General features: G+C 34.4%; 1 protein-coding gene across 1 annotated transcript in view; it reads right to left on the reverse strand.

Annotated features, from left to right (window-relative positions):
- Nucleotides 1-2,823: 2,823 nt before the first annotated feature.
- Nucleotides 2,824-13,844, reverse strand: part of LOC131074659 (signal peptide peptidase-like 2) — a 148,453-nt gene continuing 137,432 nt past the window's right edge. The window contains exons 12-14 of the mRNA XM_058011323.2: nt 13,440-13,510; nt 3,950-4,033; nt 2,824-3,826 (exon numbers count right to left, since the gene is read on the reverse strand). Of these exons, the coding sequence (XP_057867306.2) occupies nt 3,723-3,826; nt 3,950-4,033; nt 13,440-13,510 (259 nt within the window). The 3' untranslated portion in view covers nt 2,824-3,722. The remainder of the gene's footprint in view (nt 3,827-3,949; nt 4,034-13,439; nt 13,511-13,844) is intronic.

A 13,844-nucleotide genomic window follows, 5' to 3' on the forward strand; every position in this document is an offset into this window, starting at 1 on the left:
ATTTCTATTAATATTAAATTATGCATAGAATTATTATCATACTTCATATAGTACAATACATTCCCATGCATACCATCAAGGTCAAGGATGCTACCACCTGTAGCTCTATACAGTTCTGATCTCTTCTGATCGGTGCTATTTCTGATGTAAACTTTAAAGTATGCAACCTGTTATGCCGATGGCAATAATTCTCAAGAGAGCAGATCAAATAGGATACAAATAAACAAAGAAAAACTCCCATTTGATGATCCCTTGGAATGAGTTTGTTCCTCATTAAATATCTGGTGGGATTGAATGGATGCAACCCTTCCTTGAGAATGGACACATTCTTGTCTTGATTGCAGTTTGCAAATAATATTTATTATTGTCTTTTAGAACTAATCACACTCCTTAACTTCTAATCAGATCACAGCTCTTCACGAATCAATCACTATTTTGTTAATGTTCGTGCCTTTCTATAATCGATGTTGTATTATTGTTTTGCTTAATGAATAGTGGCATTGAAAATAATGAATCGTTGTCATCTTTTAATGAATCACTGTTTGGTGCTTGTGTCACTTACTCGCACTATCCCCTACTGAATCATTCTTTATAATCTAACTAAATCGTTCTTATTAATGACTTAATCATCCAAGCCAAGGCACCTTTAGATTACTTGATCTTCCAATCTGTAATTTGATCATATCTTTTTACCAATAGAAGTATTGTATGAGGTTGCTATCTTAATCAATTGCTTAGAATATTAATTACCGTATACCAGTGTTGTCTTGTCATTCTCCAATATACTCAATGTTGTATGTTATATTGATGCAATCGTTGTACGTTAATGTTAGTTACGTTACCTTGTTATCAAGTCATTGCTTTTAGTATATGCATAGGCTTTACAATATCATCGTTGTTCTTTAAACTTAATCTCTTTGGCATACTTCCTTTATCTGATAATATCTCTTAATGCCAATTAGGTAAATCATCTTTTTTTATTAAGACCTTCGTGATTTTCCCTCGTACACTTTGATTCTTAATAACTACTTAAGTTGTAGAGTATACCTTCATCAAGATGTGTATGCATTCTATACTCTGAAATATCTGAGTTTATAATATATTATATATTGTAGGCTGATTGTTAATAAATAATATTATTAATTTATATAAGATTATTAATAAATAATTAATAATTTGTTGATAATTATTATATTAATTAATAATTATTAATATATATATATATAGCGATCAAGGAGGGGACATGAGACTTTGATCAAAGCAACTTATTTTCAAAAGAAGGAATGATAATGGTGTATTGACAGTAGACATCCCAACTCTAATTATATTTGACAATTCTTATTATAAATAAATAGCGAGATGATTGGGACTGCTCAACTCTAATTGAAAACTTTATTCAAAAGGTAATTTTAAGTCTTTCAAAAAAATATATAATGATAACTTAATTTTCAAGGGAAAAAGTTATAAATGAGAGTTTTACTTAAAAAGAGGGTACCTTTTCACCAAAGAAAAAAAAGTTTAGCATAGGATTATTGGAGTCTTTGAGCTCCAATTTTGTTTTAATAGTCAAGAGGCATTGTTGTTCTTATGTCATATTATTCCTAAAGCTGATTATTCTTATGTGTACTTCGTAATATATATGTTTCCCTTTACTTAATCTTCTTACAATTCTAGATCGAAAGGCTTTGTGCTTTTGCGATTACTTATTTTCAAAGGATCTAGGTTGTGATTCTTATGTTCACAAACATTTTTCTTTATCTTTCCTCTCATTTTCCCTTTCCTAACTTTCGCACTTTTTGTTAAAAGTACTCAAAATTTACAAACCCCATCATACGAGTGAGCTACCCACCCAAAAACAAAGGAGAATTGTTGACCTCTTAATGATTTCTCCATTTGTTGTTGCCTATTGGGTAGCTTCATAATTTTTGCAATGACACAACTATTTACTAGCACATAAAGTGTAACAAAAAATCACAATAATCAGGCCACAAAGGTAACGAAAATTTAATGGATAGCCTTTTTACAATATATATCCTTTTTACAATACATATCATCACAATGATAAGAGTTTCATCACCATTACTAATTAACCTTGAGTGGGGCAATACACAATAATTTTTTTCCATATATTTTTTTAACAAATTTTGGTTATCTTACCTAGAAAATGTTTTGATGCACATGAATGCCCTAGCTATGCCATCAAGGAAGTTTTAAGGTACTACAAAGCAATGTAATACAATTGTATAACAAAGGAGTTTTCTTGTCATGATATCACTTCCACATACTTAGTTTCTGAAATAGCCTTCCAGGTAGAGGCATATCTACTCTTTAAAGGTGGTTACATGTTTTTGGAGTGGGGAAAGGTTAGACACCTTAAATAAATTATAAAAAGAATAGATAGGAAAATGAATTTGGAGTGGAGAGAATTATACACCTTAAACAATTTATGTCTGGAAAACAATCTCCTTGAAAAATGTTTGTACGAGTGACAATCACAAAGTCAATTTCTTCTCTTCTTCACAGTAACAAAGACTACCTAATATCTTTATTTTTCAAAACATTCAAAATATATTCGTGTTCCATGCACATATTTTTATTTGTTTAATTAATGAAACTAACATATCTTCCCAAACTCAAAATATAAATTTATTATATTCAATACAATATTAAATAAAAGAATACCACTAATTTCTGTTGCATTCACTAAATTTACATTATTTATTTCAATAATTTCAATCTCTTTATAAAAGGTTAATAAATGTTTTGATTAAAAATATAAACATTGTTTACTGCTTAATTAATAATTTCCGGTTTTGACAATAATTCAATAAAATATTGAAATTTCATTTCATTTCAAATTACGAAAGGAAGAAAAAGGTAACTACATAGAATATCTATATCTACACTATTTTATGGTTTATTTGTTTTTTGTCAAGTAGATTAACATCTTTTCACACGCATTCATACATGTGCATGCACACATTGTGTCAATAATATTTTGCTTCTTCAACACGTAGACTACCACTCTTTTGTACTGTTATCTTCTGACCATAGACATATTTTGGCTTTACAGGACTTCAACTGTCCACTAGTTAGATGCTTAAGAGAGTCCTCCAAACTTTTTAGATCTTCCTAACATTAGCATCTCTTTGATCGAAAGAGAAGATCTCATAAGATGCAGACATTCAATAAAGGCCGATATCATGTAACATACGGTAGAGGAGTCGTCCTTGCTTTTGACAATCCCAGCAAAGGAAAAGTTAGCATCATTTCAATGCGAAAATTACGAAATTTGGTTTTAGGTAAGAATGATAAACATTAAAATTATGACAGTTATGGATGGAACTGAGTATCATTTCGCCATGATTCATAGGGTTTGACCATTGAGATTTGTCTTGTAGAGATATCTATTCTATGGAACGATCTTTTCCTGTAACATCTGAAGTATATACACAAAAAATCTCAAGATCACATGCATGCGAGAATTTCTCTAGACTTGGTAAGGTCTGACTTAACACTATTTGTGAGCTTATGTAAAGCCATCATACATATAATTAGCAACGACATCCCTTGTATGTGTTTAAGGTAGTTGTCTCTGGATAACTATTCGCATATAGTATGAATAGTGTTTGAATTTCCATCTTGTGCGCACATCCAGATTGAATATAGTTCAAGCCACAGCAAATAACAGGAGTTTTCAATTTACAACAGCAGTCTTCGATCTACGAACCAACCTTTGGAACATGTGGACAAGCCATTTGAGGCTCGCCCTTTGACCATAAATTACTTAGCTCATCCCGCCAGAAACCCAAACTTAGGACAGTGCCTGCACAGTTGCAGAGTTTGATGAAACAAAAAGATAACATAGTTGTTAGTGGGGATAAACCATTCCCAAAAGTAATGATGTAAATTTCTAAGCACGTTAACTACAAGTAAGATAGAGGCATACCAAGGGTACAGGGAACAATATAAAGAAGAGCTGGTTGGCCGTTTCCATCCATCAGATTCAATGCAACATATGTAATAAATAGGCCTGCAGAACAAGTTATTTGTCACATCTTTATGATTATATGTTTATAAGCAGCATACTAGCAGATGTCCATCAAAGATAGACCCAAATACCATCATAAACATTTCAAGAGCACTGGATTTTCAGCTTCATGGATTATATATCCATCTTTCAGTCTTTCTATCTGTTTAGCTGTTTCTGTCTATCCATCTATGTCTATATCTGCTGAATGCAATATGAGTTTCTAGGATAGCTTTCAGCGCATTACAAAGACAAAAAAAGTATTATTTAAATATCCAGTATCCTAGTAATCCATGTTATCTGAAAATCAGCACAATATAGAATCTCACAGAGATACGTTTCTCTTCATTATTAAAAAACAAATTTCTATGGGTTCCTAAGGTTAATGAACCCTAGACCTGGAAAAAGTATTGGCAAGGTACCGAATTTTAGATAACATATGTAAACTATGATTCTATAAATATAATATAAATGTCTAAAATAAAATCTAAGCATTGAGCAATCTCTAATTTTCATCTCCATACATATTCACATAGCTACAAAAAAAGTAAGCAAAAATGAAAGCTGCATTTAATATGTATTACTCTTTATTCTTTTAGCATTTTCCTTGATTTATTCAATCATGAAATGTCACTGCTAAGTTTTAATTTTTTATGAAGATAAATTTATTCCGCTTTGGCACATTCTCAGGGATTAGTTACTACCATGAAAGAAAAAAAGATGAGAATAAACCATTTTGGTCAACTTTTCCACCCGCCCAGTTGGTTACTAAATCTGTCACCCTATTTCTTGTCCTACTATGTTGGCATGAGATCTTGGGATTCTTAGTTTCCATCTGAATTTCTGGAATGCTATTTCTCATTTACGAGTCACTGTTCTATTATACTTTTAATCCTACAAAAATCAGTTTTCCGTCACCTGTGGTTCACTGCACTATTCATCTTTGACTTCACACTCCAGAGCTCCTCCATCATATAAATATTTCAGCAGCAATTCTTGGTTATATATCAAGAATATTGCATATACACTATAATTGCAAAGAATGTCTATTATGATAAAGAGCAATCAGTAATCCAAATTTCATCAAGAAAAGCAAAATGTAATACGCAGGGGGAAGCAAGGAGATATTGTTGTGGTTGAGGATAACGAAAAATCAGCATCCTTGCCACTTTTTCAAGGTTCCTCGTTCCTTTGCATGCATTTCTACTAGGTTCTAACTTTGAATCTCGACTGTTTGAGCGTTTTCTGAAGTGGTGTGGTTTGTGTCTCCTATGAGCCCCGTGAATGATCTGTCTTAAAGTAAATACGTGCTTTCCTCCTTGAACACCATTTAGAAATTCAAATTTAAATTTTTAATATTAAAATATTTAAACTACTTTGTCATTTAAATTGTATATATTAAAAACTTTAGTCATTAAGATTAAAACTACTTAGCTATAGTAATGGAAGATTTTCTCCTGACATGTTTTCAAAATTTCAAATTTTATTATTTATAATTATATATTTCAAGTTTTTAAAATTTTATTTTAGAATATATATATAAAATAATTTCTGCTCAAATTCTAATAGCAAGGAGCTCACCAGAATCCTTCCTTTAAAAATTTATCCCTCATATTATATCATTCTTATAACATGAGTAAATATCCAAAAAATAGAGGCCACTCCTGAGATATAAATCCAATAGAGAAAATCCATGACAATTTATCATCTCATCGTTGCCTGAAAAGGAAAAAGGCCTTCACAAATTAATACAACCTCGTGAATTTCCACTAATGATGCATGAACGAGTGACCCATAAAACCATAGAAAATGAGGGGCAAATTACCGAAGCCAAACCTCTCGAATGTTAGGTTAACTAGGACTAACTGACATAAGTTTCAGAGCTTAATACTTAATAACAATCATTTGTCTAGATACAAGGGAGAACCCAAGCATATTACATAGGCTCAATCAAATTCCCAAAACAATTCTTGCATTTGTCACATTTAACATATTTCATGAGAGGAAGGATCTCGACTAGATCATCCTCCTCACAACAATGAGAATCCATAACCAAAGCGCCATGAGACAACTCCAACTTCATAGCTTTTTCTACCTCCTTAATATCTTAATGAATTTCGTTTTGCTTTGCCTTGATATAGTAAAAATACTCTAAATAATAGTCAATATAGGTTTAAGACTAATTCATAGCATCCTCAATGTCAACGTGGAGAAGATAGGTACCTACAACCATTGACAGCACTGTCACCCAAGAGATTGACCAAGATCTAGGAGCAATTTAGTCATGGCATCCCTGACCCTAAGCAAGTAGCTCCATCCATATATTTCACCAACTCCCAAATGCAAATGACGCAAGCTCTAAAGTAAGGGTTAGACATCTCCAGTTCAATTACACAATGAAATCCTCCACCCATGACCTTCAAGCACTATTCATCTCCACCTTCAAAATCAAGTTTCCTATTAGGACTCTTCTTATGTTACCACAAAGAAAGGAAAACTATGCCATCCCACCCACCAAAACATATCTCAAAGACCCAGGAAGGAAACATGGAGAAGAAAAGCCAGAATGATGGTTGTCTCTATCTCCAAGTATTTTGTATAGTTGGAAGAGATAATAATTATTACGCATGCCAAGTTTTTGGCATGCTTGTCATTTAGAATCCTTACTAATGATTGTAGCTCAACATGCCGAACAAATTGTGAAGAGTCCTTCAAATCTCTCCATGACATCATTAACATATCACCATCTTATCTTCTTAAATGAATGCACTTTATCAAGCTATATGTATATATTTGATATCTTCAAGTGTACCCATCTCCTATTTTTTAAAACGACATGCCACTACTAGTACTCATCTCCCATAATAGTATTGGTACACTCTCCTAGCAACCATGGATATAAGCTAAGTCACAAGGTTCGAATTCGAATTCGAATTCGACAACAAATTCGGATGAAATTTGACCCGGGAAAATTTGGATAAAATTCGCCTTATATAATTTTGTTTATTTTTAAATATATGTATACAAGACATTTATGTGACAGCATATATATAATAACAAACTTCCTTAATTAATCCACGCCTCAAGCATCCTTAACTATATGTATACGAGACAAATATATATATGATAACAAACTTCCTTAATTAATCCCTGCGCTGAATAATATTTCCAGACCTTCGCCAATAATTTTACCAAGCGCAAATATGAAATCCCCAACAATGGATAATAACAAACTTCCGTCACTGAATATTCAGCGACGACAATATACGAGACATTTACTGTCGCGCATACTTAAATTTGCCTTCAGAAAATCCAACGGAAGTTTAAGGATTCCCTCAACTTAAAGTTTAAGGAGACATTTACCGTTGCACATACTTAAACTTCCATCGCTGAATATTTCGTTGCATATTGACCCTTGTTGGAGAAAACCCAACGGCGACCCAGCAGTTGCAGACACCTGTGACCCAACAGTTGCCAAATTTATGGATGAATTTGAACGATTTTTTTATAAAAATTTGAAATACGATTAAATTCGAACCTCATCCATGAAAATCGCCATATTCTGTGACTTAGGATATAAGTGACAACAACCATCCAAGGTCAATGCAATCTCTTGCAAAAGATATGCTTTGAATGATGAGAGATTTGAAGGAAGACAATAGGAAAGAAGACTTAGGATATAAGTGACAACAACCATCCAAGGTCAATGCAATCTCTTGCAAAAGATATGCTTTGAATGATGAGAGATTTGAAGGAAGACAATAGGAAAGAAGCCAAGGATCTATGATGTACTCATCGTGAGATAGTTCATACCAAAGTAATTTGCTCGAAGAAAATGAACTAAAAAATATGCAAAGTTATGGGGCATCTTGTTAAGGATTGCTTGTACAATTTATAAATCAAGAGTGTAAAACGAGAAGAGTCATCAATACTACCCACCACACAAAAATGTTGTGGGCAAATCAAAAAATAACATAGAGACCTTTGACAGAGATTGAAATCAAAGAACCAACATCCATCAAAATAACAATGGTGTGTAAGATCCCAGTCTGAAATTCTAAATTAAGCAACTCATGTCTCACATCATCATATGAATGGTGAACATCACGAACATGTTGAAGATTGATCTTGGCTTGCCTTGCCCTTTCTAGCCAATCATCATCCATCATTTGGGACTGAGTTATATCAGCTGCTCCAAAATGTCTAAACCTAGTCCTAAAATGAGATATACCATGTGACTTATCATGACCAAAGCATGCATCATGTGTACCCATCATAATAGAGTTATCATGACTTGTTTCCCAATGATTAGAAGCACCAACGTCATCAAAAGGGGAGGATGAATCACTGCTGTTATAAATCAGAGAATTAGGATCATACCTTGGTGGCAAATCTTCAGTTGAAACAAGCACCTTTTTCTTGTAAACTTCATGCTCAACTTTTATTTATTGAATGCCAATAATTGGAGGGTCCATAGCACTTACTTTTTCATGAAAATAGGCAGCTAACTCGTGAGTATAAAGAGATATAGTGCTGCTGCCCTTAATCAGGGATTTAGGGCTGATTGTAACTTTTCTTTTTTTGCCTTGTAAGTCTTTAATACTAGAGTACACTTGCATACATTTCACAGCCCTATCTTGTAGCATATCATGTCTTGAAGCAAAGTCATTATCATACTCCATCAAGGTATCACAAATTGATTCATGCCCTTCTTCAACTGCTGGTATAAAATCAGATTGTTGGCAATTTGAAGTTTCAATCTTTACCTCATACATATCTATCCACTCACGAATGTTTACCATGCTACATTTCTTGTCACCACTATCCTTCATGTCACGATATTGCAGTCCCAACTCAAAGAACTAGAATTATGCTCATACCTTTCCAAGGTGCCTTTATTGCTCTTTCTTGTATCTTTTTTGAGGGAAGATTGATCCACCATGAGTGCTGGCCTATGAGGTGTGACCTGCTGCAAGTAACATAAATTTCTAGCTGCTAAAGCCGATTTGTCTTTCATTACTAACCAACTCCATGGTATAGTATGCAAAACAAACCAAACATTATCAAATTGTAAGATCTTACTACTAGGGAATCTCTTAGTCTCTATGCCTCATATGATCTTAGCAGTTGTTCTTTCATTGTGGATGATGCATGCTCAATCAAAAAGGAATCAATAATGTTTCCTTCTACACAAATACGTATAATACTAGTGGCTGGTCCACCAAGTGTGTGTCCCTTATCATCATAGTTTTGAACCTTGAAAGAAATCTCTAAAAGAGGAAACTCATGATCCTCATGATGTAAACTAGATAAACATTCTGAATTTTCTGAATTATACCTCTTCTCTTGTTCACACACAACATGTTCTTCTTGTTTGTTTACCTCAAGAAGATCTTCCTTTGCACATTCAACTTGTATACATTCTTCTCTCGAAAGAAATAATGATCTAATGTATGATTCCCTTTGTTTCCTTGCATTATCTAGCTGGTTGCATCATTCCTTGACCTCTTATAGGTGTTGTCTTGCTTGGGCAGCAAGCATCTTTGCCTTCTTATCTCTTTGTAACCACCTATGACACATATATTGTGTCCCTTTAACATCTTCCATGGTATGAAGTACAAAGTTAGAACCTTTATGGCTTGAATCCACGGTATATACTTTATGTTTGACTCCCAAATCTGGAGTGCCATGTTCTGATTTTTCATGTGTAGGAATTTTGTCATCATTGGAATCAACTATCACACTAGAAGATGCACTGTGATCACCTAAAGAAGCCATACCATCATTATCCATGCCAATCTCATGCCCTACATCAAGGGAAGTCATGCTTATCTCTCCTATAGAATCCTCTTGTGAATCTTCTCGCAAGATGATGAAACCTCATTCCATGGCAACAAATGATGCAAAACACTAATACCAAATTTGAATAATTTGTTGTAATTAGAATAGTGAATAGCATACCCAGAGTCTAGCGCTAGCCACGAAAGATGTACAAGAATCTCCCAATGGTGCCAATACCTCCAATGAGGTTTATTTGCATCTACTATAATTATCAAAAACAATTATGGGGAAAATAAATAGTTTTGCTTCAATTCCTTTCAAGCTCCCAGATAAAATCACTAAATTTGACCCATTTTCCACACTAAATTGTTGATAGCCATCACATATGCCATAATAAACTTGAAGGAAAGATTTATTTGTTGTTTACTACTGCTGACAATGAATTTCTAACAAATTTGAAACCCCATCTGCTGCTGAATTATTTATTTGGCACACCAGGTGCCTACAAGGTGTACGGCCTACCCTAGGAAGCCACGTGGGAGCTGGAAATGAATGTGTCAGCCTTCAATGGCATCTAAAACCTTATCAATACACTTCACCAATCCGATAATGCTGCTGAAGGTCTGATTTTGATGCACAAACAAGAATTTTGGAAGATTTCTTCGGTTATGTGAGTCATAGTTGAAAAACTCGGACTCGCCACGGATTCGGCAAACCAAAAATTTGGACTCGGACTCGGACTCGTGAAAGACTCGTGAAAGACTCGGCAAGGACTCGGCAAAAAAAAAAACCGTAGTTTTACAAAAAAACATAAAGAAATTAATGCATTTAGAGAACATAAGAGCCATAATTGAAACATTACACATGTCACATACTCATAGTTTCAAACTTTCAACTCTAAAATGTATAATACCAAGATTTCTTCAATGCTAATTATGCTTTTATATGGAGCCTAATCAGACTCGAAGGTTAAATTTTCCCTACTTCCATCGGCGCAATTTCCCCCTATATTTTTCGACGGGGGTTTGGGGGCAACGCCCCCAAGTTGGGGTCAAGGGGCATCGCCGAAGGATCCTGAAATTTGACTAAGTCTGGAAAATTGAAGAATCCTCCAAAAACTAGATTTTGCATTATAACTCTTGGAGGTCCGAAACCACTCTCAAACATCCTGACAGTATATATGGAATATAACTTAAAGTCTGGAATGTCATCCTGATCTTCAAATGCCCTGAAATTTGGCTAAGTCTCGAATGTCTTCCTGATCCTGAAATCTGACTAAGTCTGGAAAATTGAAGAATCCTCCAAAAACTAGATTTTGCATTATAACTCCTGGAGGTCCGAAACCACTCTCAAACATCCTGACAGTATATATGGAATATAACTTAAAGTATAAGAAAGAAAAAAGATAAAAGGAAATGAATCCTGACGGAGAGACCAAATTTTTTCACATGTTAAACTCAATTTTAAAGCTTGCATGACATTTTTTCTGGGTCGCGCGAGTCCATCTGAAAGACTCGCGAGTCCTTGCAAAAGACTCGCGAGTCTTTCAGATGGACTCGCCAGGACTCGCCGTGCGAGTCCTTGGCGAGTCGACTCGTGGCTCCCATGGACTCGCGAGTCCGTGGCGAGTCCACGAGTTTTAAAACTATGATGTGAGTTGGGGTTGCGTCCAAACTCACCTCCCTCTGAGAAGTCTTTGTTTCCCAAGGTGGATCTGCTGCTGGTATGCACTTGCAGAGCTCAATTCCAAATAGAAGCTGTAAAAATAATAATCAACTCCCTTTATGCTTCTCAAAACCCAATGGCAAAATTAGGGTTCTCATATTCCCATATCCCAAGGGAATATTCTTTCCACTTAGGTGTCCAATTTGAGGGTCCAATTCAACATTAAATCTTGCCCACTTTTTTTAAAGAAACAACTTGCCTAGGTAGGCGTGCATAAAGGGGTAAACTTTATATTTTATCATTGACATTTTAATTAACCCCTTTTATAAAGTTACTTCATAAAATATGTCTAATTTTGATAGTTATTCCTGGGATTGTTGAGGACAAATCCCCTCTGCAATTTGTCTGGTTCCAGTGGTGAAAGATCCACCCTAGTTGGTTATTGGTTTTCAGCCAGAGAATACATTGATTTGCTTGAGTTTGGTGATGCGGGTTTTGGAAAAAATGAACATTTATGAAGTTTTCCGAGTTGCCTTCAAGGTTTTTGGTGTGTTTTAATGATTTTTAGAGGGATGTTCGTATTGTGAGGATCTTGAAAGGTTTGAATGAAATTTCCAGTTCTGGCCGTACTTTTCTATCTACACAGAAAACCAAGTTTTTGCACATATCTGTTGAAGGAACTATTTTCTGCTTATGGGTATTGATTGAAAAGATTTTAAACAGCTGGGTGATGACATTCCCTGCTCATTTGTTTTGTTTGGTGAACACTTGAATTTACAAGTGAGATCGCCCCTTTGGGGGTTAGCGCCCACCTTGTGTATGGCATGTACAGCTTAAAGGAAGGGTAAAGTGGGATAAGGAAGGCTCTTAACGTCACCATATTAGGGCTAGAAGGGACATTTCAGAGCTGCAGCTCCTTCTAAGGCAGTTTGGTGGCAATTTGAAGGGATTTAGTGAAGTTTCAGACTTACTGTGTTATGACAGTCCACTTCTAAGCTTGGAAATACTGTTGTTAAGGTTTTAGACCTCCTCATGCTTATAGCAGACCTTATGTGAGCCTATAGAAGAGTTCAAGGGTAGTTATTTGGTGATTGAATCACAAGAACCAGACCACAGACCTACATGAAGCTGTTTGCTATTGTTAAGTGCTGTAGATGAAGGTATCTTTTTGGATTCTGAGTTTCCGTGTTGCTCACTGTGCTTTCAGTTTCACAGGGAACAGTCATTGTTGGCATTTATGAGGTCTGTTTATAATTTAAATTGCTTTCTTTTCTAGTCTATTTCGTGAAACATTGAAGAGTAGATATTATCTTGTTTGAATTATGCACATTTACATTATGAGTTTTCCCTGCAATGGTATTGAAAGTTAATGAATGAAATCTGAAACACAAAACCAATCGGCAAACTGTATATTATCCATTTCTTGCTATCACTCAAAATTGCAAAGCTTCCTTAAAATTAAAAAAATTCAGGGGTAACCATTACAGAAGCAGATGCTGCTGAAGAAGATGAGAAGTAGGCAAAGAACTAGTGCAAACTGTTGCGTTGATAAGATAACTTAAGGATACTAGTTCTGTTGTCAGCTAGCTCGTTAGACTCTGTTAGATTGTTTTGTACAAAAAATAGTATGATGCTTTGAAAGAGACAACATTGAAAACTTTCTAGTTGCAAAATAATTGATATCTTAATGCAGCTCAAACTTGGGACATTCATTTTTTGTATAACATTTATCCCTGTAGTTAAAAAGAATGTTTTTAGTATTGACAAATAAAAACAGAGATTCTTCATATACTAATCCAATAAGCTAATGACAAGATCAATAGTTCTTGCATGGATAAAATACAACATGAATTAACAGTTCTCATGAGTTACTAGGAAATTCTACAATTCTAAGTTACAAAGTCCCCGTGTGTAAGATAGGTATCTTGTAAAAGGTAAATGAAATCATAGAAAATATCCTTACCAAATCCATATCCAATCATGGACCATAGGAAATAACCTCCCTGCAAACTCTTCTTTGCTGCCCAATCATATCTGCAAGCAAGGAGTTGTTCAATCAAGTTGGGCACAAGAAGGAATAAGACACATATTTAGTGATTCCTTCCAATCCTAAAAGCGTATGCTTAGTTTCTTTGAAAAAATTAAATATGGAAGGCATTACAATGATCAGATTACATTAAGACAGAAGGACAGACAGAAGGGTAACTTCCAAGTTCCACTGCATCATCATCATCATTTTAGAAAATTGGAAAACAAATCTATTACAAACTACAAATAATATAAATTAATTAAAAGAACAAAGACATGTAAATTAAATAATTTTTATTATTTTTAAATGGATCAAAAACTGATTATTCATCACTGCAGA

The sequence above is a fragment of the Cryptomeria japonica genome, chromosome 4, assembly GCF_030272615.1.
Source record: "Cryptomeria japonica chromosome 4, Sugi_1.0, whole genome shotgun sequence".
Taxonomy (NCBI): Eukaryota; Viridiplantae; Streptophyta; class Pinopsida; order Cupressales; family Cupressaceae; genus Cryptomeria; species Cryptomeria japonica.